The following is a 22,354-nucleotide window of genomic DNA, read 5'->3' on the forward strand; positions in this document are numbered from 1 at the left end:
AATGTCTTTCTTAGACAACATGCTAATGGCTCATTTTTTTTTTTTTTTGAAGTTTACTGATTTTGAGAGAGAGAGAGAGAGAGCGCTTGAGCCGGGGAGGGGCAGAGAAAGAGGGAGAGAGAGAGAATCCCAAGCAGGCTGCACACTGTTAGTGCAGAGCCTGATGTGGGGCTCAAACTCATGAGCTGTGTCATGACCTGAGCTGAAATCAAAGGTCGGAGGCTTAACTGACTAAGCCACGTAGGTGCCCCAACTAATGGATCATTTTTTAAAAGAATCTAATGTATAAAATTATCTTTTGATGGGTAACTTGATTTATGTATTTGTAATTACTGTTTTAATAGAACTTATTTCTGTAATTATTTTGTATTTTTATCATGGATTCTTTTTTTTCCCTCCTTTTCTACCTTCTCCCCCTATATCTTAGAACATTCTCACTTGCCTGTGGTGTGTCTTCCTCCTCTGAATTTCCCTTTCCCAGATCGGGTAACCGAACAACCACAGTTGTTTAGGATTTTAGGCACAGAGTGTTATGGGTATTGTATAGGATAACTCAGATAAAAAACTTTAGAGTTATTGCCTCATTCTTGTTTTATAAATTGTTGGTATCTTTTGATTTTTCTCTGTGTATGAAAGTATTTTCTCTAAGAGTGCTTTCAAAGATGTCTTTGTGTGGTTGATTTTTGTGAGGTATTAAATGTCTCAGGATATCTTATTTAAACACTAAAATAATTGCTTACATTTAAGCACTTTAAACATTTGTTTAGTTGGCTATAAAATATTAGGTCCAAAGCCCATTTTTCCTTCAAGCTTTTGACAACAGTAATCCGTTGTTTTCTTATTTCCGTTGTTGTTGGTATCAGTCTGCCTTTTGTTCTGTGACCTTTTCCCTCACTGGAAACTTTAACATTTGCCCTTGACTTTGTTCCTTAAATTGCACTAAACATATTTAAGTTTAGATTTAATCTGAGTCAGTTTAGTCTGAGGTTTTATATCTTTCTTTAACTCTAGGAAATATTTGATAAATATTTGATAACTATTCCTCCTTTCCCCCCATTTACTTTTTCTCATTCTGAGACTTCTGTTAAATGGAGATCTAACAGAATGTTCTCTACATATTTTAATTGTTAATCCATTTTTTTCTGTTTTTTTTTTTTTTTTTTTTTTATCCTTTTCTGTGTCTTTTTGGAGGTATCTGAGGAATCCTTGACTTAACCATCTAGCTCATTAATTGGTTCTCTAGCTGTATCCTTTTTGCAGCTTAGCCAACCCATTGTGCTATTTATTTCAAAGATTATTTTTTTTATTCTTAATAACTTCAGTTGGTTTTTGTTTGTAAATAATTGGTTTCGCTTTGTATTTTCAATATTTCTTTTTGTTGAGAGTATTTGTTATGCTTGTTTTGAGTTCGTGACTTTCCTTTTTATAAGATGACTTAATTTGTTATGTTTCTTTCAGAGTTCTTGTTTTATTCACACATTTCACCCTCCTCTGAACCTCCCTTCAAAGATCTTATATTCCCTTTGAAAACTATAAGCTGTCTTAGTTTTGTGCTGTTTTGTAGGTATGGGATAGGGTGGTAGAGGGGTCCTAGGAAGGGGTGAAAGTTTGGACCATAACTTAAAAGACTTCGGGTGGTTTAGGGAATAGGATGGGATAGCTTGTCAGAGCTTCTAGGGTTACAATCTGGGTTCAGATACTTCCTGTTGGCTTTTCTTGTAGAGGATCTTACTGTTCAGTGGACCTCCCAGTCCCTCTGCCTTAGCCACTAACTACTGTTTTCCAGGGCTACTACCCTTGGGTGTAAATGCTACCAGGTATTCATGGGAAAAGAGAAGAAAAGTGTTTAGGAGTGGGCAACTTTTCTGTACTGGTTATCAGTTTTTGCCTCATCTAGGTTCCTATACTGTACTTGTGTAAACCCATTGCTTCTTGCTTTGTACTTCTGCTTTCCAGTGTGAGAGAGAAGGGCATATGAAGAAGGTTTTCTTTTCCTACATGCTATTTTCTGTTGCAGTGCAGGCTTTTTCCCACTTTGCAGTGATTATATTCATTATTTGCTAAGCACCAACTGTCTTCTGTCTTTCCAAAGGTTTCTTAAGAGTTTTGTGATAAAAATTTCTGGGACCTTTTAAGTTTTTCTCTTGCTTCAGTGAACATTTCTAATTTTTAAAAAAAAATTTTTAAAAAAATTGAGAGAGAGAGAAAGAGACAGAGCATGAGTGGGGAAAGGGGCAGAGGGAGAGAGAGAGAAAATCCCAAAGCAGGCTCCACACTGAGCATGGAGCCCAATGTGGGGCTCAATCTCATGATCCTGAGATCATGACCTGAGCCGAAATCAAGAGTTGGATGCTCAACTAACTGAGTCACCCAGGTGCCCCTCAGCAACATTTTTAGAGTTTGATTCCTAGAGAGAGCAACTAGGCTCTAAAGTCTCATCTAGTCCTTTTAAAAATGCTTTTTAAGTACATGTATATGTTCAGTGTCTTCCTTAATAGAATTGTCTAACTTACACTATTATAGTCCAAGTAAATCACCTTCTACGTAGTTTTATGCTTTCATACCTAACTTTTCTAAGTTTTATTTATAAGATTCTCAAGGATAGGGATTCAACATACTACTTTTATGTCTCATAGATTATAATATAGTGTTTGAATCCTAATATGAAGTTATTAAACTTTAATAAACAGAAATATCTTTCTGTAGGATTTGTCAACCTCTTTAGAGGCAGTATATGGAAAGGCCAAAGAAGGGGTGAACTGTGAAGAAATACTTAAGAAATTTTATGACTGGAAGTGTGGTAAAAGAGAGGAGTTCACCAGTGTTAGAAGTGAAACAGAGGTTTCTCTACAACGTCTTGTAGGATGGTTCCAGAACACTGTGAAGGTAATAAGAGCTCCTGCCCAGTGGTGGTGTTGGTGTTGCAGCATAAACCAGGGAATGTGGGCTTTTTAGGAATAATTTTTCAAATATAATTTACTACTTTTCTGAGGGAAAAAGGAGGAAAGGGATTGAGGAGAACAGGGCTGGGGTGAAGGAGTGAGGGACCTACATATTTCTATTCTCTAGGAGTATATATGAAAACAGCTTCAGTAAGCTGTTGTGGGTATAAGACAGTATTATTGGAATTTATTACAAGTTGTAGTGTATATTCTATAGCTGTAGTGTAACTGTATATACATGTGTTTTAGAGGGTAGTAGAGCTTTCTCTTCGTTTAGTTTCCTTTTTAGCAAGACGTGTTTTAACATTAGTTGACTGACTAGTCATGCTTAAAATATGTGAATTGTTTGGCAGTGTTTAAATCTTTTCCGTTCTAGAGATCTTAAATATCTTAAAGATATCTGAAATAAGTCAAGAACACTAGTCTTAGTTGATACTAGATATTAGAAAAGGTGTTTTGTGTATCATTCTTTTTAGTTCTTATTTATTACTGTAAAAACACCATGTAATTTTCTAAAAGCTATGGGGGCATATGGTTTTGTATGATGAACTCAGAAACCTAGTTAAATTTCAGCCTCATTTTGATACTGATTCTCTGTTTTTTCTGTTCTTCTGTCTGCTTTACAACCTTCTCAGCAAGGGCAGGGATATCCGTGGTGGCATTTATCTGTGTGAATGATTTACAAACATGCATTTCTAGCTTTGTTTTGGAAAAAAAAGTCTTTAATCTCCAGCTACTTCCAGAACTCTTCATTTTTGGCACTTCTTAGTAGATATATTAGTATAACTAAGTTATTTCTTTATCTTCTTATATTATTGATCAGAATTGTGTCTCTGCTTAGGTTAACTCTCACTTACCCTTTTCTTTCATTTCCATATCCCAAATCCATATCTCCATAATCACATATCTGAATTTCTGAAATCAAAGTGACTACTTATGACCTTTATATTCTATAATTTGGGCCCTTGATTTTATTCTGTTTAACACTTTATTTTAATAAAGTCTATTTCCTGATAGAAAATACCTTTGTTTTCCTAATGAGATGGAAGTCATCTGGGTTTAATCTTTAATTTTTAATCTCCAGATTGCTAAATACTTAGCAGGTCACCACCAAATAGCAGGTATAATTAAAGGCCTTTTTTATTTGAAAGGCCTGACATTGTCTGCTTACTGTTTATCAGCTTTTAACTTTTCACCTGAGCACTTAAGGTTCCTACCAGTTTTTTGTTTTTTGTTTTAGATAGTGTGAAAGCATGTGTGTGCATGCGTGTGTGTACATGCAGTTGGGGGAGGGGCAGAGGAAGCGAGAATCTTAAGCAGGCTCCACCTTCAGCATGGAGCCTGATGGGCTCCATCTCATGAGATGGACTGTAAGATCATGACCTGAGCTGAAATTGAGAGTTGGTCACTTAACTGACTGAGCCACCCAGGTGCCCCAAGATTCCTACCAGCTTTTAGTCAGACTGCTTCTTTTACTTCCTCCCCTCCCCCCAAATCTTGGTCTTATTTCTGTTTGTTTGTTTTTTTTCATACTTTTCCTCTGTATTGTCCTCTTCTGTCTCTTAACCACAGATTATGTTAAAAAAAAATCTGTATTTAGTGTGTAATATGTGTGTACTTTTTTTTTAATGTCTATTTATTTTGAGAGTGAGAATGTGCATGTGAGCAGGGGAGGGGCAGAGACACAGGGAGAGAGAGAATCCCAAGCAGTCTGCACAGCCCAGCGTGGGGGCTCAGTCTCACGAACTGTGAGATCATGACCTGACCCAAAATCAAGAGTTAGATGCTTAACTGACTGAGCCACCCTGGTGCCCCTTACCTTTTCTTCTTTGATGTGTAAGTTTTGTGAGGGTAGTTTATCTTTCTTGTGTATCCTTATTTCTGCCACATTGCCCAGTGCATAGGCTAATGCTCTGTTCTAGGTATAAGGACACAATACTAATTGAAATAATTAAATGAGATATTTCATGTTTTAATTTTTTGCAAATGAGGCTTTCGATCTCTCTGTGGAAGAACCACTAACTTCTGAAGACACAATTGGTGTTATTGATGAAATCCTAGAGAAGACTGAGTCAAGTGTCTGCAAAGAGCTGGAGCTCTCTCTGATTGTGAGTAATGTTAGTCTTTATTATTGCTTCCTTTGAAGCAATATAGTTTCTCTTGCTATTTAGAAAGTATGAAGACTGATCTTAGTTTTCTTCTTATAGACCTATTTAAAATAGTAACACTGTTGGGGCGCCTGGGTGGCGCAGTCGGTTAAGCGTCCGACTTCAGCCAGGTCACGATCTCGCGGTCAGTGAGTTCGAGCCCCGCGTCGGGCTCTGGGCTGATGGCTCAGAGCCTGGAGCCTGTTTCCGATTCTGTGTCTCCCTCTCTCTCTGCCCCTCCCCCGTTCATGCTCTGTCTCTCTCTGTCCCAAAAATAAATAAACGTTGAAAAAAAAATTTTTTTAAATAGTAACACTGTCAAGTTCTCTTTTTTTTTTTTTAACCCTGTCAAGTTCTAATCCAAGTTCTAGTCCAAGAACAATGCAAACTCTTATTCTACCACAGAGTAATATTTTCATTTAATAGGACTTTTCACATTAAAAATAAAGCCTAATGTTTAATTCTAGGAAAACTCCTAGGAAATTAATTCTAGGAAAAATTCTAGGAAAATTCTTCTTAATCTGAGTGTATCAGCTTTCTGTGTCATTTGATTCTTGGGTTTATCATACTCAAAGAGAAAGACTCTTTAGAATTTGTGAAAAATTGAAATAAAATCTGGGAGAGCTTTCGAAGTATATACACAAGACTGATTAGTATCTTCCTTTAGATACTGTGTATGTTCTCTATTGCTGTGCCAAGTTAGAAATTAGTATAACTCCTTATGTTATTATTGCTTACTGGGACTCCTTCCCAGTTTTTCAGGCTGCTTACAAAAGTTTAATTGGTTATGTTGTTCATTTTACTTATTTCTTTTTTACCTCTTGCGACCTTATTCAGATTAGCGTTAAAAAATACATCTCTGTTACTGTATTTCCCTATTTTCAAATAGTCTGTATTTAGAAGGTTTAGTCAAACTTTACTTTTATTATTTTATTATTTTATTGTTGAAGTATGATTAATATATAGCATTATATTAGTTTCAGGTGTACAACATAGTAATTTGACAATTCTGTACATCACACAGTGCTCACCAGGATAAGCTTAGTCACTGTATGTTTATTTTGTAACATTATTGCAGTATTATTGACTATGTTTTCTGTGCTGTACTTTTCATCTCCATGACATATTTATTTTATAACTGGAAGTTCTTACTTCTTTGTCAGACTTGATTTTAGAAGTGTTTAATAGATGATTTCTGAAAATAATTTAAAGTGTTGAAGTTCTGTTTAGTTCCTACATTTAATGGAGTGGTATCCCTGATTTCCTTTAATACTACTCTAGAAAGGTATAGGAATAATAGTGTAATGGGAGCAAAATTTCCTATATGAACATCTTTGACATCAGTCTCTCTTTTGCTTAGAAAAAGATACATGTTTAAGAAATACTTTGAAATAGAAATTTCTTAAAGGCAACATTTTAAAGTTTATTCATTGTTATTGTAGGTTTAAATTATTTTGGATACTCTTTTGTCATTAATTCCATATGTATGATTTATTTCACTTAGGAGCAAGGTGATGCAGACAAGGAGATCATTTTAAATACATATAGTCAAGTACTACAAAAGATCCGTTTAGAGGAAAGGCTTATCGCTACAGTACAATCCAAGTACAAGGACAGTATTGAGGTTGGATTATGCTTCATTTTTTTGGTCTTATATATTGATGCTTTGAATTTTTTAGGACTTAAGTTTTTTTTCAAATAGTTTAATATCCAGTGTGTAGGTAATTATTTATTATTGCTAGGAAAACAGTGTAGCCATTGTTAGCTGATTTGTAATTAAATTCATCCTACAGTGGAAACAACAATTTAGTTGATAAAAAATGTTGAATTTTTTGATTGTTATAAATCTTTGATTTCCTTGTATTGTTTAAAACCTAACCTTTACCACATCTTCTTTATTAATTCGTTAGTTGTTGGACATTTGGGTTCTTTCCATAATTTGACTATTGTTGATAATGCCACTGTAAACATCAGGGTACATGTGTCCCTTTGAATCCCTATTTTTCTATCCTTTGTATAAATACCTAGTAGTGCAATTGCTGGGTAAAGATGTGGGGGGTGTATATATGCATAGACACACAATGGAATATTAGTCATCAAAAATAATGAAATTTTGCCATTTGCAATGACATGGATGTGTGGATGGAGCTACAGTGTATTATGCTAAGTGAAATAAGTCAGAGAAAGACAAATACCATACGATTTCACTCATGTGGAATTTAAGAAACAAAACAGATGAACGTAGGGGAAAGGAAGAAAAAAGAAGAGAGGGAGACAAACCATAAGAGACTCTTAACTATGGAGAGCAAATTGAGGATTGCTGGAGAGGAGGTGGATGGGTGATGCGCTAAATGGGTGATGGGTATTGGGAGAGCACTTACTGTGATGAGCCCTGAGTGTTCTATGTAAGTGATAAATCACTAAATTCTATTTCTGAAACTAATATTACAACTCTGTGTTAACTAAGTAGAATTAAAATAAAAACTTGAAATTTTTAAAAACAAAAAAGAAAGAAATCTGTGAGTCAGGATCTGTGAAGATCCCAATTTGGTAGATCAAAAAACAAAACCAAAACCAAAAAACCTTATAGTTAGAATGATACTTTTGAGGTTTAAATCTGTATCATTGGGGTTTAACATTTCCCTGGTGATGGGTGTCCAGAACATGGATAATGTTACTTGTGGTAATGTTACTTATGTTTAAATTTAGTGTGGTTTCATCTGTGGGACTAAATTAGAGGTGTATGTAATATTCAACTAAACTTGATGAGTCCTTGCTCTATTCTAAATGTCTGTGTAGAATAAATAATCAAGAATAAAAAAATAAATTAAGTATAATGGAGACAAAACAAAAAAAACCATTGTTATCTTTATGCCTATACAAGTTTACAGTAGAAAATTTGCTAAAAACAGAAAGATAAGGAGAAGTAAAAATATCAATTATAATCCCCTTGCCTAATGATCAGTGCCAGTTTCAGAGTATTTTCTTTTTGGATGGTGACTTATACACACACACACTGAAATATATATATATATATATATATATTATATATATATATATATGTCTCGTGCATTGATTGCACTGTGTTGTAAGTTGTTTTGAAGATGTTTCTTCATTTAATGGTGTATTATGAATATTGCCTATGTGATTAATGATTCTTCTATACTGTCATTTTGAGCAACTATAACATCATCATTTGCATAGATGTATAACATGATTTAACCTTTCATCTGTGTTAGATGTTCAGGTTACTTCTAATTTTTTTTAACCATGAATAACACTGTACATACTCTTTTGCATAATTTTGTGTGTTTTTAAGATAGATTCCCAAAAATTGTTAATTACTAAGTGAAAAGGAGTGAACATTTGTCTTTAGAGCTTATTATGAGAGAGAGAGAGAGAGGGAGAGGGAGGGACGGAGAGAGGGAAAAAGAAAGAATCCCAAGCAGGCTCTGTGCTGTCAAGGAGCCTGATGTGAGGCTGTATCTCACGAAATCGGAGATCATGACCTCAGCTGAAATCAAGAGCGTACACTTAGTCTACTAAGCCACCCAGGTGTCCCAAAAGGAATGAACGCTCTTAAAACTTGATACATACTGGGGCGCCTGGGTGGCTCAGTCGGTCAAGTGTCTGTCTTGGGCTCAGGTCATGATCTCATGATCCGTGAGTTCAAGCCCCACGTCGGGCTCTGTGCTGACAGCTCAGAGCCTGGAGCCCGTTTCAGATTCTGTGTCTTCCTCTCTCTCTGCCCCTCCCCTGTTCATGCTCTGTCTTTCTCTGTCTCAAAAATAAATAAACGTTAAAAAAAATTAAAAAAAAAAAAAGAAAAACTTGATACATATTGTCAAACTACTTTGGGGAAAGGTAATTTCAGTTTACATCCTCACTAGAAATCCCAGTTTGCATCATCTCTAGCAAAATGTGTCTCATTGTGGGTCTCAGCGTGAAATATTTCTTTGCCCTTTGCTACTTTGATTGCTGGGACTGATATTCTTCTGAAAAGAAATGTGGTAACCAAGAAATCAGTTAGTAGAATTGTCTTGTTGAAAATTGTAGAATTTCTTATTTCATTCTGAACTCCGTTCAATACTAGTTGAATTTTAATAGAAATATAATAAATGGTCAGTAAGTGACTTCAATAAATATTGTTGTCTATGTTTTGAAAATACAATAACTTTTTTTCTTACTTAGTTTAAGAGGCAGATTATCGAATATTTAAATAAAAGCCCCAATGTGGATCACTTGCTGTCCATTAAAAAGACACTGAAAAATTTAAAAGCTCGACTGAGATGGAAATTGGTTGAAAAGAATAATTTGGAAGAAGTAAGGAAACTCTTGGTTCTTGCTGAATTCTGTGTGTACCTCATTTTACTCTGGTTCGTCAAAGTAATGTGTAAATACATTCTTTAAAATAGGAGAACCATTATTTACATTTTGTTTTATATATTTCATTTTTTTTTGTATGTAAGTAAAATTATTACATTAATAGTGTAAACATTTTACCATGTCATTAAATATTCTTTAGAAACATTTTATATTGCTGCCTTGGTTTTTAGTAACTGTAAATCCTTGAGAATAATTTAAAAATTCTTTTGGTTTAGACTGTTACAATACCTGTTATAATATACACCTATTAAAGCAAGGTACTCCTCTAAAGGTAGAATTTTGTCCTAAAGTATTTTTAAGATCATGATGTTTTTTGTTACCTCTCTTTTTAATGGCTGGACAAACTATTTCTTGTGAATATACTAAGTTGTTTTCATATGATAATAGAACTGGAAGAATTAAGACACTCTAATCTGGACTAACCTTCTGCTTTAGGTTTGAAATTGAATAAATTTGTAATTCCTTGGGTTCCCTTGAGGATTTGATTTACAGACAAAAGGAATCCTCATTATATCTTAATCCAACTTGAACTGTCTCTCTTCCTCTTTGGAGCACTTAATTGGGCTTGAAGTGAAACTAATTTAATGGTTTAAAGATTTTTCTAGCTTCTTATTCTATTTTGGGCTGTGGGGAATGGGGTCTTTTTTAGTTGAAATTTTTTAACTTTTGGAGAAATACAATGTTGAAAACATACGTACTTTTTAAGGTGGCTAATTTATTATTGGAGTTTTGTGGAGTCTTTGTGAGTCCTACATTGTCTTTCCTTTAATAGACATACCATACATTTACTCATTTTTTTTTTAAACCAAATCTCATGTAGAAAACAATTCCAGGGAATGTAATTGTATTCTTGTTCCTATTCTTGACATTTACTTTGTGATGGCAGTTGGTCATCTTCTTGGAGAAAATGTATAGCAAATTAAGAGACCAGAAAAATCTGTGTTGATTTATGTCTTTAGTTTTTAATCCTTTTTGTAGGTTTGGGAAAAATCAGTGTTAGAATAAAGTAATAAATATTAATTCAGCGGGTGTTATGAGGGTCTGTTATGAGCTAGGTACAGAAGGATACATAGAAATCAGAGCAATTTGTTATAGAAGTTATATTCTAGTATACTAGGAAGACTTGTTTTGAGTCTACTTTAATAAACCTGTAAGGTCATTTTTTTCTTTCTGGTTAAAGTCTGATGACCATGATGGATCTGAAATTGAGAAAATAAAACAAGAAATAACTGACTTGCGCAATAGTGTCTTTCAGGAAGTTTATCGTGAGCAGGAGGAATATGTAAGTATTTAATTCTTTGAAGTTTTGAATTAGTTTTTACTCTAGAAATTGAATTCATGTATCCATTTTATGAAGTAGACTATAATGACAAGGCTGGAGATTATATTGGCATAGTTATGTTTGCATAGTAATGTTTATGTGACTTTAGAAATTAATTTCTGATGAGAAAATAATTCATGACCATTGTACCAAATGTGGAAATCACAGAAAATTATAAAGAGGAAAAAAATCACCTGTAACTTTTCCATACAGTTATAACAGTAGTAATCACTGTTAACTTTTTACTTAACTTCCTGTTAGTCTACTTTCTGCCTGTTTTTGCAAGAATCAAGATTATAACACAAACATACTTTTGCATACTGCATGCTTTCTGTTTCACACAAAGCTAAAGATTTTTTCCTTTATTAAAATCTAAATGAACACTGTTTTAACGTAATGCTGCAATGAAAACACTAATGGGGCAGCATAATTTAGTTGAAGAATATAACAGAATGCAACTACCTGATTTTTGGGGGGAAATTACCTCTTTAAGTCTCTATTCTTATGCTAATATTTAGGAGAGTTTGTGAGTGTATTTTCTTTTTAAAATGGAAGGATCTTTTCCATTTTAAAATGGAAAGACTATTTTATGTTTCATGGATGTTATGGGGAACAAGTAAGGTAGACACTGCTTTGAACATTAAAAATACAATGAAAATAATACACATTTAAAGTATTATAGTTTATAGTAATCTCATCTGACTGTGTATTTAATTATTTTCCTTATGTGTATTTAATTATTTGCCTTATGAACCTTGGATAAATAGCTGTCTCCCAGTGACTTGACAAGTATCCAAAAGTTTTACTTAATAAATGTGACAAGTGACTTTTCTTTTTTTTTTTTTTTCATGGTTCGCAAAACTTTATTTATTTATTTATTTATTTATTTTATTTTTTATTATATGAAATTTATTGTCAAATTGGTTTCCATACAACACCGAGTGCTCATCCCAAAAGGTGCCCTCCTCAATACCCATCACCCACCCTCTCCTCCCTCCCACCCCCCATCAACCGTCAGTTTGTTCTCAGTTTTTAACAGTCTCCCATGCTTTGGCTCTCTCCCACTCTAACCTCTTTTTTTTTTTTTCTTCTTTTTCTTTTCCTTTTCTTTTTTTTCTTTTTTCCTCCCCCTCCCCCATGGGTTCCTGCCAAGTTTCTCAGGATCCACATAAGAGTGAAACCATATGGTATCTGTCTTTCTCTGTATGGCTTATTTCACTTAGCATCACACTCTCCAGTTCCATCCACGTTGCTACAAAAGGCCATATTTCATTTTTTCTCATTGCCACGTAGTATTCCATTGTGTATATAAACCACAATTTCCTTATCCATTCATCAGTTGATGGACATTTAGGCTCTTTCCATAATTTGGCTATTGTTGAGAGTGCTGCTATGAACATTGGGGTACAAGTGCCCCTATGCATCAGTACTCCTGTATCCCTTGGATAAATTCCTAGCAGTGCTATTGCTGGGTCATAGGGTAGGTCATTTTTAATTTTCTGAGGAACCTCCACACTGCTTTCCAGAGCGGCTGCACCAATTTGCATTCCCACCAACAGTGCAAGAGGGTTCCCGTTTCTCCACATCCTCGCCAGCATCTAGAGTCTCCTGATTTGTTCATTTTGGCCACTCTGACTGGCGTGAGGTGATACCTGAGTGTGGTTTTGATTTGTATTTCCCTGATAAGGAGCGACGCTGAACATCTTTTCATGTGCCTGTTGGCCATCCGGATGTCTTCTTTAGAGAAGTGTCTATTCATGTTTTCTGCCCATTTCTTCACTGGGTTATTTGTTTTTCGGGTGTGGAGTTTGGTGAGCTCTTTATAGATTTTGGATACTAGCCCTTTGTCCGATATGTCATTTGCAAATATCTTTTCCCAATCCGTTGGTTGCCTTTTAGTTTTGTTGGTTGTTTCCTTTGCTGTGCAGAAGCTTTTTATCTTCATAAGGTCCCAGTAATTCACTTTTGCTTTTAATTCCCTTGCCTTTGGGGATGTGTCGAGTAAGAGATTGCTACGGCTGAGGTCAGAGAGGTCTTTTCCTGCTTTCTCCTCTAAGGTTTTGATGGTTTCCTGTCTCACATTCAGGTCCTTTATCCATTTTGAGTTTATTTTTGTGAATGGTGTCAGAAAGTGGTCTAGTTTCAACCTTCTGCATGTTGCTGTCCAGTTCTCCCAGCACCATTTGTTAAAGAGGCTGTCTTTTTTCCATTGGATATTCTTTCCTGCTTTGTCAAAGATGAGTTGGCCATACGTTTGTGGGTCTAGTTCTGGGGTTTCTATTCTATTCCATTGGTCTATGTGTCTGTTTTTGTGCCAATACCATGCTGTCTTGATGATGACAGCTTTGTAGTAGAGGCTGAAGTCTGGGATTGTGATGCCTCCTGCTTTGGTCTTCTTCTTCAAAATTCCTTTGGCTATTCGGGGCCTTTTGTGGTTCCATATGAATTTTAGGATTGCTTGTTCTAGTTTCGAGAAGAATGCTGGTGCAATTTTGATTGGGATTGCATTGAATGTGTAGATAGCTTTGGGTAGTATTGACATTTTGACAATATTTATTTTTCCAATCCATGAGCAGGAATGTCTTTCCATTTCTTTAAATCTTCTTCAATTACCTTCATAAGCTTTCTATAGTTTTCAGCATACAGATCCTTTACATCTTTGGTTAGATTTATTCCTAGGTATTTTATGCTTCTTGGTGCAATTGTGAATGGGATCAGTTTCTTTATTTGTCTTTCTGTTGCTTCATTGTTAGTGTATAAGAATGCAACTGATTTCTGTACATTGATTTTGTATCCTGCAACTTTGCTGAATTCATGTATCAATTCTAGCAGACTTTTGGTGGAGTCTGTCGGATTTTCCATGTATAATATCATGTCATCTGCAAAAAGCGAAAGCTTGATTTCATCTTTGCCAATTTTGATGCCTTTGATTTCCTTTTGTTGTCTGATTGCTGATGCTAGAACTTCCAGCACTATATTAAACAACAGCGGTGAGAGTGGGCATCCCTGTCATGTTCCTGATCTCAGGGAAAAAGCTCTCAGTTTTTCCCCGTTGAGGATGATGTTAGCTGTGGGCTTTTCATAAATGGCTTTTATGATGTTTAAGTATGTTCCTTCTATCCCGACTTTCTCAAGGGTTTTTATTAAGAAAGGGTGCTGGATTTTGTCAAAGGCCTTTTCTGCATCGATTGACAGGATCATATGGTTCTTCTCTTTTTTTTTGTTAATGTGATGTATCACGTTGATTGATTTGCGAATGTTGAACCAGCCCTGCATCCCAGGAATGAATCCCACTTGATCATGGTGAATAATTCTTTTTATATGCCGTTGAATTCGATTTGCTAGTATCTTATGGAGAATTTTTGCATCCATATTCATCAGGGATATTGGCCGGTAGTTCTCTTTTTTTACTGGGTCTCTGTCTGGTTTAGGGATCAAAGTAATACTGGCTTCATAGAATGAGTCTGGAAGTTTTCCTTCCCTTTCTATTTCTTGGAATAGCTTGAGAAGGATAGGTATTATCTCTGCTTTAAACGTCTGGTAGAACTCCCCTGGGAAGCCATCTGGTCCTGGACTCTTATTTGTTGGGAGATTTTTGATAACCGATTCAATTTCTTCTCTGGTTATGGGTCTGTTCAAGCTTTCTATTTCCTCCTGATTGAGTTTTGGAAGAGTGTGGGTGTTCAGGAATTTGTCCATTTCTTCCAGGTTGTCCAGCTTGTTGGCATATAATTTTTCATAGTATTCCCTAGTAATTGCTTGTATTTCTGAGGGATTGGTTGTTAAAATTCCATTTTCATTCATGATTTTATCTATTTGGGTCATCTCCCTTTTCTTTTTGAGAAGCCTGGCTAGAGGTTTGTCAATTTTGTTTATTTTTTCAAAAAACCAACTCTTGGTTTCGTTGATCTGCTCTACAGTTTTTTTAGACTCTATATTGTTTATTTTTGCTCTGATCTTTATTATTTCTCTTCTTCTGATGGGTTTGGGGTGTCTTTGCTGCTCTGCTTCTATTTCCTTTAGGTGTGCTGTTAGATTTTGTATTTGGGATTTGTCTTGTTTCTTGAGATAGGCCTGGATTGCAAGGTAGTTTCCTCTCAGGACTGCCTTCGCTGCATCCCAAAGCGTTTGGATTGTTGTATTTTCATTTTCGTTTGTTTCCATATATTTTTTAATTTCCTCTCTAATTGCCTGGTTGACCCACTCATTCGTTAGTAGGGTGTTCTTTAACCTCCATGCTTTTGGAGGTTTTCCAGACTTTTTTCTGGGTTGATTTCAAGCTTCATAGCATTGTGGTCTGAAAGTATGCATGGTATAATTTCAATTCTGGTAAACTTATGAAGGGCTGTTTTGTGACCCAGTATATGATCTATCTTGGAGAATGTTCCATGTGCACTCGAGAAGAAAGTATATTCTGTTGCTTTGGGATGCAGAGTTCTAAATATATCTGTCAAGTCCATCTGATCCAATGTCTCATTCAGGGCCCTTGTTTCTTTATTGACCGTGTGTCTAGATGATCTATCCATTTCTGTAAGTGGGGTGTTAAAGTCCCCTGCAATTACCACATTCTTATCCATAAGGTTGCTTATGTTTATGAGTAGTTGTTTTATATATTTGGGGGCTCCGGTATTCGGCGCATAGACATTTATAATTGTTAGCTCTTCCTGATGAATAGACCCTGTAACTATTATATAATGTCCTTCTTCATCTCTTGTTACAGCCTTTAATTTAAAGTCTAGTTTGTCTGATATAAGTATGGCTACTCCAGCTTTCTTTTGGCTTCCAGTAGCATGATAAATAGTTCTCCATCCCCTCACTCTCAATCTAAAGGTGTCCTCAGGTCTAAAATGAGTCTCTTGTAGACAGCAAATAGATGGGTCTTGTTTTTTTATCCATTCTGATACCCTATGTCTTTTGGTTGGCGCATTTAATCCATTTACATTCAGTGTTATTATAGAAAGATACGGGTTTAGAGTCATTGTGATGTCTGTATGTTTTATGCTTGTAGTGTTGTCTCTGGTACTTTGTCTCACAGGGTCCCCCTTAGGATCTCTTGTAGGGCTGGTTTAGTGGTGACAAATTCCTTCAGTTTTTGTTTGTTTGGGAAGACCTTTATCTCTCCTTCTATTCTAAATGACAGACTTGCTGGATAAAGGATTCTCGGCTGCATATTTTTTCTGTCTGGCACACTGAAAATCTCGTGCCAATTCTTTCTGGCCTGCCACGTTTCAAAAGAGAGATCAGTCACGAGTCTTATAGGTCTCCCTTTATATGTGAGGGCACGTTTACCCCTTGCTGCTTTCAGAATTTTCTCTTTATCCTTGTATTTTGCCAGTTTCACTATGATATGTCGTGCAGAAGATCGATTCAAGTTACGTCTGAAGGGAGTTCTCTGTGCCTCTTGGATTTCAATGGCTTTTTCCTTCCCCAGTTCAGGGAAGTTCTCAGCTATTATTTCTTCAAGTACCCCTTCAGCACCTTTCCCTCTCTCTTCCTCCTCTGGGATACCAATTATGCGTATATTATTTCTTTTTAGCGTATCACTTAGTTCTCTAATTTTCCCGTCATACTCCTGGATTTTTTTCTCTCTCTTTTTCTCAGCTTCCTCTTTTTCCATAACTTTATCTTCTAGTTCACCTATTCTCTCCTCTGCCTCTTCAATCCGAGCCGTGGTGGTTTCCATTTTGTTTTGCATTTCATTTAAAGCGTTTTTCAGCTCCTCGTGACTGTTCCTTAGTCCCTTGATCTCTGTAGCAAGAGATTCTCTGCTGTCCTCTATACTGTTTTCAAGCCCAGCGATTTATTTTATGACTATTATTCTGAATTCACTTTCTGTTATATTATTTAAATCCTTTTTGATCAGCTCATTAGCTGTTGTTATTTCCTGGAGATTCTTCTGAGGGGAATTCTTCCGCTTGGTCATTTTGGATAGTCCCTGGAGTGGTGAGGACCTGCAGGGCACTTCCCCTGTGCTGTGGTGTATAACTGGAGTTGGTGGGCGGAGTCGCAGTCAGACCTGATGTCTGCCCCTGGCCCACCGCTGGGGCCACAGTCAGACTGGTGTGTGCCTTCTCTTCCCCTCTCCTAGGGGCGGGATTCACTGTGGGGTGGCGTGGCCCGTCTGGGCTACTTGCACACTGCCAGGCTTGTGATGCTGGGGATCTGGCGTATTAGCTGGGGTGGGTAGGCAAGGTGCACAGGGGCAGGAGGGGCAGGCTTAGCTCGCTTCTCCTTAGGTGATCCACTTCGGGAGGGGCCCTGTGGCAGCGGGAGGGAGTCAGATCCGCTGCCGGAGGTTTGGCTCCTCCGCAGAAGCACAGAGTTGGGTGTTTGCACGGAGCGAGGAAGTTCCCTGGCAGGAACTGGTTCTCTTTGGGATTTTGGCTGGGGGATGGGCGGGGGAGATGGTGCTGGTGAGCGCCTTTGTTCCCCACCAAACTGAGCTCTGTCGTCTGGGGGCTCAGCAGCTCTCCCTCCCTTTGTCCTCCAGCCTTCCTGCTTTCCGAGCAGAGCTGTTAACTTATGACCTCCCAGACGCTAAGTCGCGCTTGCTGTGGGAACACAGTCCGTCAGGCCCCTCCGCTTTTGCCAGCCAGACTCGGGAGCTCTGCTTGGCCGGTGAGCCGCCCCTCCGCCCCGGCTCCCTCCTGCCAGTCCGTGGAGCGCGCACCGCCTCGCCACCCTTCCTACCCTCTTCCGTGGGCCTCTCGTCTGCGCTTGGCTCCGGTGACTCCGTTCTGCTAATCCTCTGGCGGTTTTCTGGGTTATTTAGGCAGGTGTAGGTGGAATCTAAGTGATCAGCAGGACGCGCGGTGAGCCCAGCGTCCTCCTACGCCGCCATCTTCCCAAGAGTCCGACAAGTGACTTTTCTAAGGATCCTCAGTTTTCACATTTGGTTCACAGTAGCTTTTGTAGGACTGCATATTTGTTTCTTCTTTCAAGGCTTTTATGATTTTTTCTCTCCTAAATGAAATAGCTATTATTTTAAAATGTTAAGTGTGTTCTTAATATTTTGAGAAATGATGACAATTCTATGATGCAAATTGATGTTATCAACACACATTTTCATTTTAGCTTGGAAGTGATTATATACTTTGATTTTAGGCAAGATATTGTGCCTATTTATGTATACCAAGAGTAAAATTGGTAATTAAGTTTTTCTTCTATTAGTAAGATGGTAATTGAGATCCAAGATGACTCGGTAATTGAGATCCAAGATATTTATTGTGGTAGCAGGCAAAGTCAGTGATTACGTATCTTATTAGGCTATCTATATACAATAGATTATGTATCTTGTTAGAGATACAATAAGGGAGTTACTGGTATGTTTTTTTTTCCTGAAGACCAACATGTCACAATTGAATATATATGACCTATACACATACATATAGATCCTTAATAAAAATATTTTTTAAATTTAGGAGAAGCTGAATAGCTTGGTACATAAATGGTTTCCTGAGCTGCCTCTCCTTTTTCCTGAAATAGGATTACTTAAGTACATGGTAAGCTTTGTTGCCCCTGAAAATTACTACTCTGCAGAGAGGGTTAAAAGTGATGGTACAATCCTGTGTTAGTGTTAAATTTATCCTTACTATGAAAATGTTCCTGATGAATAGTTTTTGGGTAATGTTAGAACTTTTCCTCAAGATTGTCTTTAGTATTGGCATATTGTATTTTAATGTTTATATTAATTTGCATGTTTGTTTCTGTTTTCTCTTTTCTTCATGTCTGTTCAGTACATTGCATGGCACTTGTTTGAATGACAGGTGTTTATTTTCTTAAATGATAAAACAGTTTTAGCTATTGTTTCAAGAGTTAGAATAGGGGTGCCTGGTTGGCTGAATCGGTTAGTCAGTGTGTGACTGATTCCAGCCCAGATCATGATGTCACAGTTTGTGAGATCGAGCCCCTGTCAGCTGTGCTGACAACTGGAGACTTCTTGGGATTCTCTCTTTCCCTTTCTCTCTGACCCTCCTCCACTCACATGCTCTCTCTTTCCCTCACACTCTCTCTCTCCTTCTCAAAATAAATAAACTTAAAGGAGTTAGAATAAAAGCAGGACAGTACCACTCATGAGGAATTTAAGCAGAATATATTTTTTAAGTTAAAGCAGATAGTAAAGAATTCTAGAGAACTGGTTAAGTAGAGATGTTGACATGGGTATAGTTTTCTAGGTAGACAGGATTCAAAGCCTGGGAGATCAGTGTATTAGATAGAAGGGCAGTATAGAGCAGGATTGGTAAACTCTGACTCTTAGGGCAGAGTCTATTAGCTCTGTGTTTTATATTGTCTGCTAAGGATAAGGGACTAGATGAAATATCTCGTCTGTAAGATTGTCATTAAACTCATGATAATAGCTTAAATGTAGTACAGAAAGGGTTGTACACATAGACTTATGAACTATAAATATGTAAAATTAAAGTCTCCTTAAATTGTTACAGCAATTACTATCAAATTTTTCCAGGCTAGACTTTAAAATAATGTGGTGTTTTCCTCATAATTATTTAATTCTAGCTTAGACACTCTCTCATGTAGGATGCATGGTGGGTGAGTATGTGGTGCTGTGTAGGACTTGGAAATTAGTTTTTAAAAATGTGCTGATCTCTTCATTATGGAACATTATAAAACATTTTAATCATAGCTGATGGACTCTTTTATTGATTTTAAGTTGTTTGACTGTGATGTATGCCTAGGAAACCCCTGTTGGTTGATTATATTTTGTGGTTTACTTAAATATATTGACAACACATAAAAATAAAAACCAGAAAACACTTTTGCAACCCTTCTTACTAAAACTACACCACGATAAGATTTACCTTGATCTAAAATGTTGGTAGTCAGGTTTTAGTGCAAAAATTTTATTCCTTTTAAAAGTGGCAGAAATATTTAATAGAATTAAAATATTTGAAAGCCATTTTCACTTTTGAGGATTCCACTTCAGAGGCAGAGGTGTTAGAATTACTTCATAGGGGTCATAATTTTTAGAGTTCTCATTCTCATTACCTTCTTTGTATACCTTCTTTCAATACCTTTGTATACCTTCTTTCAATACCTTCTTTGTATTTGTCATCATTTTAATATTTTTTAGGAAACACATGAAGTTTTCCAAGTAAACATCAGGGTTTTTTGGATGCATGTCTGATTAACCCAGTTATATTTAGAATTTGTTCTGGAACTGTAGCAGCCATTACATGTATGTTGATTATACTTTGGGTGAGAGGATTTCAAGAGCTAGGAACTAAAAAAACTAGGAAGCTTTCAGTATTTTTATTTTATTGGTTTCTCTAGTAGGGTTGATGATGCTCAAACCATCTCATAGCATGTAGTTAATTATGTCGATGATTTAAAAGTAGTGGAATTGTTTGGATTCTTCAACTGTAACAAAAATTTGTGCCTAGAAATCTGGTGGTCTTCTTACTATGAGTTTGGAACGGGATCTTCTTGATGCTGAGCCCATGAAGGAACTTAGTGGCAAGCGCCCTTTGGTTTGTTCTGAGGTAAATGGACAGATAATTCTTTTAAAGGTAAGTTTAAGTTTTGATTTATGGGAGATTCAGACATATTACAGGGGAGTGGTGGCATTACTTTCAGGAAAGTGAAAATCCACTGCTTGTTTTTTGAATTATATGAGTTGACTAGCCTGATGATTATGCTTCCAGTTTGGCTGCCAGACCTAATTTTGAATTCAGAGTTTCCCTCATTTCCCTAAATAACACGTCTTTAATTGGATATACTTGGTTTTCTTTTTTGGGTGAACTTATTACTTTCTGTCCAATTCTAGCCTTTTTTTAAAGTTCTTATTTTCTTATGCTTCTCTTAGAAATCTCAGCTATTTTGCCAATACAGTCTTTTCTTTGGCTACTTTACTGATCTGGGAAACTGTTTATCATAGTAGGATAATTAATTTGGCCATTGTGGCAGTGTGTTATAGAATATTTATTAAGGTATAGGTAGAATTGTTCTTTCTAAATTATAAAGGAAATTTATATATTCAAAGCAGGTAGAAAAGGTACTTATACAATTAAAAAATAAAATTAGATGTAATTTAATATATAATTACTATGTTTAAGTTGGAATGATGTATAACTATAGTAGGATTTTTAATGTTGGGATTATCATTGCCTCTTTTTCTGGTATCAGGGCTATTCTGTAGATGTGGACACAGAAGCCAGGGTGATTCAGAGAACAGCTGCCTATCACAGAGCTTGGAGAGAAACTAAAGAAGATTCTGGGTTGCTACCACTGATATTCCTATTTTTGTGTAAGGTAAAGTTTTTTTTTTAATGTTTATTTTATTTTTGAGAGAGAGAGCATAATGGGGGTGGACAGAGAGAGAGGCGGGGGGACAGAGGATCTGAAGCAGGCTTTGCGCTGATAGCACAGAGCCTGACACAGGGCTCAAACTCACAATCCGCGATATCATGGCCTGAGCTGAAGTCGGACACTTAACCAACTGAGCCATCCAGGTACCCCGGTAAAGTTTTTATGCTAATCTCTTACAGAAAACATTTTATTTACAGTTTTACCTCCAAGCTTTAAAAAGGTAGTTCATTCCTTTTAACATAAAGAGAAATTTATTTTGTATAATCACTGTATACTGAAAATACATTGAAGAATTTTTCACTTTGAGTTTCATTCTGTTTTGCTTTTAGTCTGATCCTATGGCTTATCTGATGGTCCCGTACTATCCTCGGGCAAACCTGAGTGCTGTTCAAGCCAGTGTGCCTTTAACTTCAGAAGTGAGTAAAAAACACTATTTCTAATAAATGAGAAAATAACACCTAATGTTAGAGGGAATACTACATGCTTTATATATTATGTAAAATTTTGCCTGGTATCAGGCTATTTCATTGTCACATCAACCCTGTGATGCTGTTATATACAGATGAGAAAAATGAGGGTCACAGAGATTCAGTGACTTGCACAGGGTCCTCAGCAAGAGGCAAAGATGAGAATTGAAATTAGGTCTTTTGGTACCAAAGTCCATGCTTATAACCTTTAAGCTGTGCTGTATGTAAATTACATAGTATAGTGTATTTGATATTATAAGTGCTTAAGTAACAGCTTTAATTTGTATTGTAAATTTGAATTAGTAATAAAAATACAGGATGCCCTGATTCTTCTTATCTGGTAACACTATTTAGTCTCTCTTTCTAGGTGCTTTATATGTTCATTATTTGTAATCTCAATCTTAGGGGCTATAGTGTCTTAAGTTATATGTGTATGATGTTACATAATCAGGGCTTCGGGTCTTTAATTCCTTCTCTATGCTATATTCTTATTAAAGGATCATTTGGAGGTACTCTCCTGGAAAAGTCTTTTAATTAAAGAAAAGATTCAGTGTTAAAATGATTTGCCTACTTCCTGACTTCTTTTTTGTGTGCTTATCTGTAGGAAGCTTTAAAAGTCATGAGAGGTGTTGCCCAGGGCCTGCATACATTGCACAAGGCTGACATAATTCATGGATCACTTCATCAGAACAATGTATTTGCTTTAAATCGTGAACAAGGAATTGTCGGAGATTTTGACTTCACCAAATCTGTGGTAAAATATAGTGG

At 36.4% G+C, this 22,354-nt stretch overlaps 1 protein-coding gene across 3 annotated transcripts in view; it reads left to right on the forward strand.

Moving 5' to 3' along the window:
- STK31 (serine/threonine kinase 31) overlaps nucleotides 1-22,354 on the forward strand; it is an 89,209-nt gene that overhangs the window by 34,116 nt on the left and 32,739 nt on the right. For all 3 annotated transcript variants that reach the window (XM_045495092.1, XM_045495093.1, XM_045495094.1), the window contains exons 12-21: nucleotides 2,707-2,886; nucleotides 4,934-5,050; nucleotides 6,594-6,713; nucleotides 9,281-9,412; nucleotides 10,656-10,757; nucleotides 18,218-18,298; nucleotides 20,195-20,320; nucleotides 20,937-21,062; nucleotides 21,449-21,535; nucleotides 22,191-22,340. In XM_045495092.1, coding sequence (XP_045351048.1) covers nucleotides 2,707-2,886; nucleotides 4,934-5,050; nucleotides 6,594-6,713; nucleotides 9,281-9,412; nucleotides 10,656-10,757; nucleotides 18,218-18,298; nucleotides 20,195-20,320; nucleotides 20,937-21,062; nucleotides 21,449-21,535; nucleotides 22,191-22,340 — 1,221 coding nt within the window. The remainder of the gene's footprint in view (nucleotides 1-2,706; nucleotides 2,887-4,933; nucleotides 5,051-6,593; nucleotides 6,714-9,280; nucleotides 9,413-10,655; nucleotides 10,758-18,217; nucleotides 18,299-20,194; nucleotides 20,321-20,936; nucleotides 21,063-21,448; nucleotides 21,536-22,190; nucleotides 22,341-22,354) is intronic.

This window comes from Leopardus geoffroyi, chromosome A2 (assembly GCF_018350155.1).
Source record: "Leopardus geoffroyi isolate Oge1 chromosome A2, O.geoffroyi_Oge1_pat1.0, whole genome shotgun sequence".
In the NCBI taxonomy this organism is placed as follows: Eukaryota; Metazoa; Chordata; class Mammalia; order Carnivora; family Felidae; genus Leopardus; species Leopardus geoffroyi.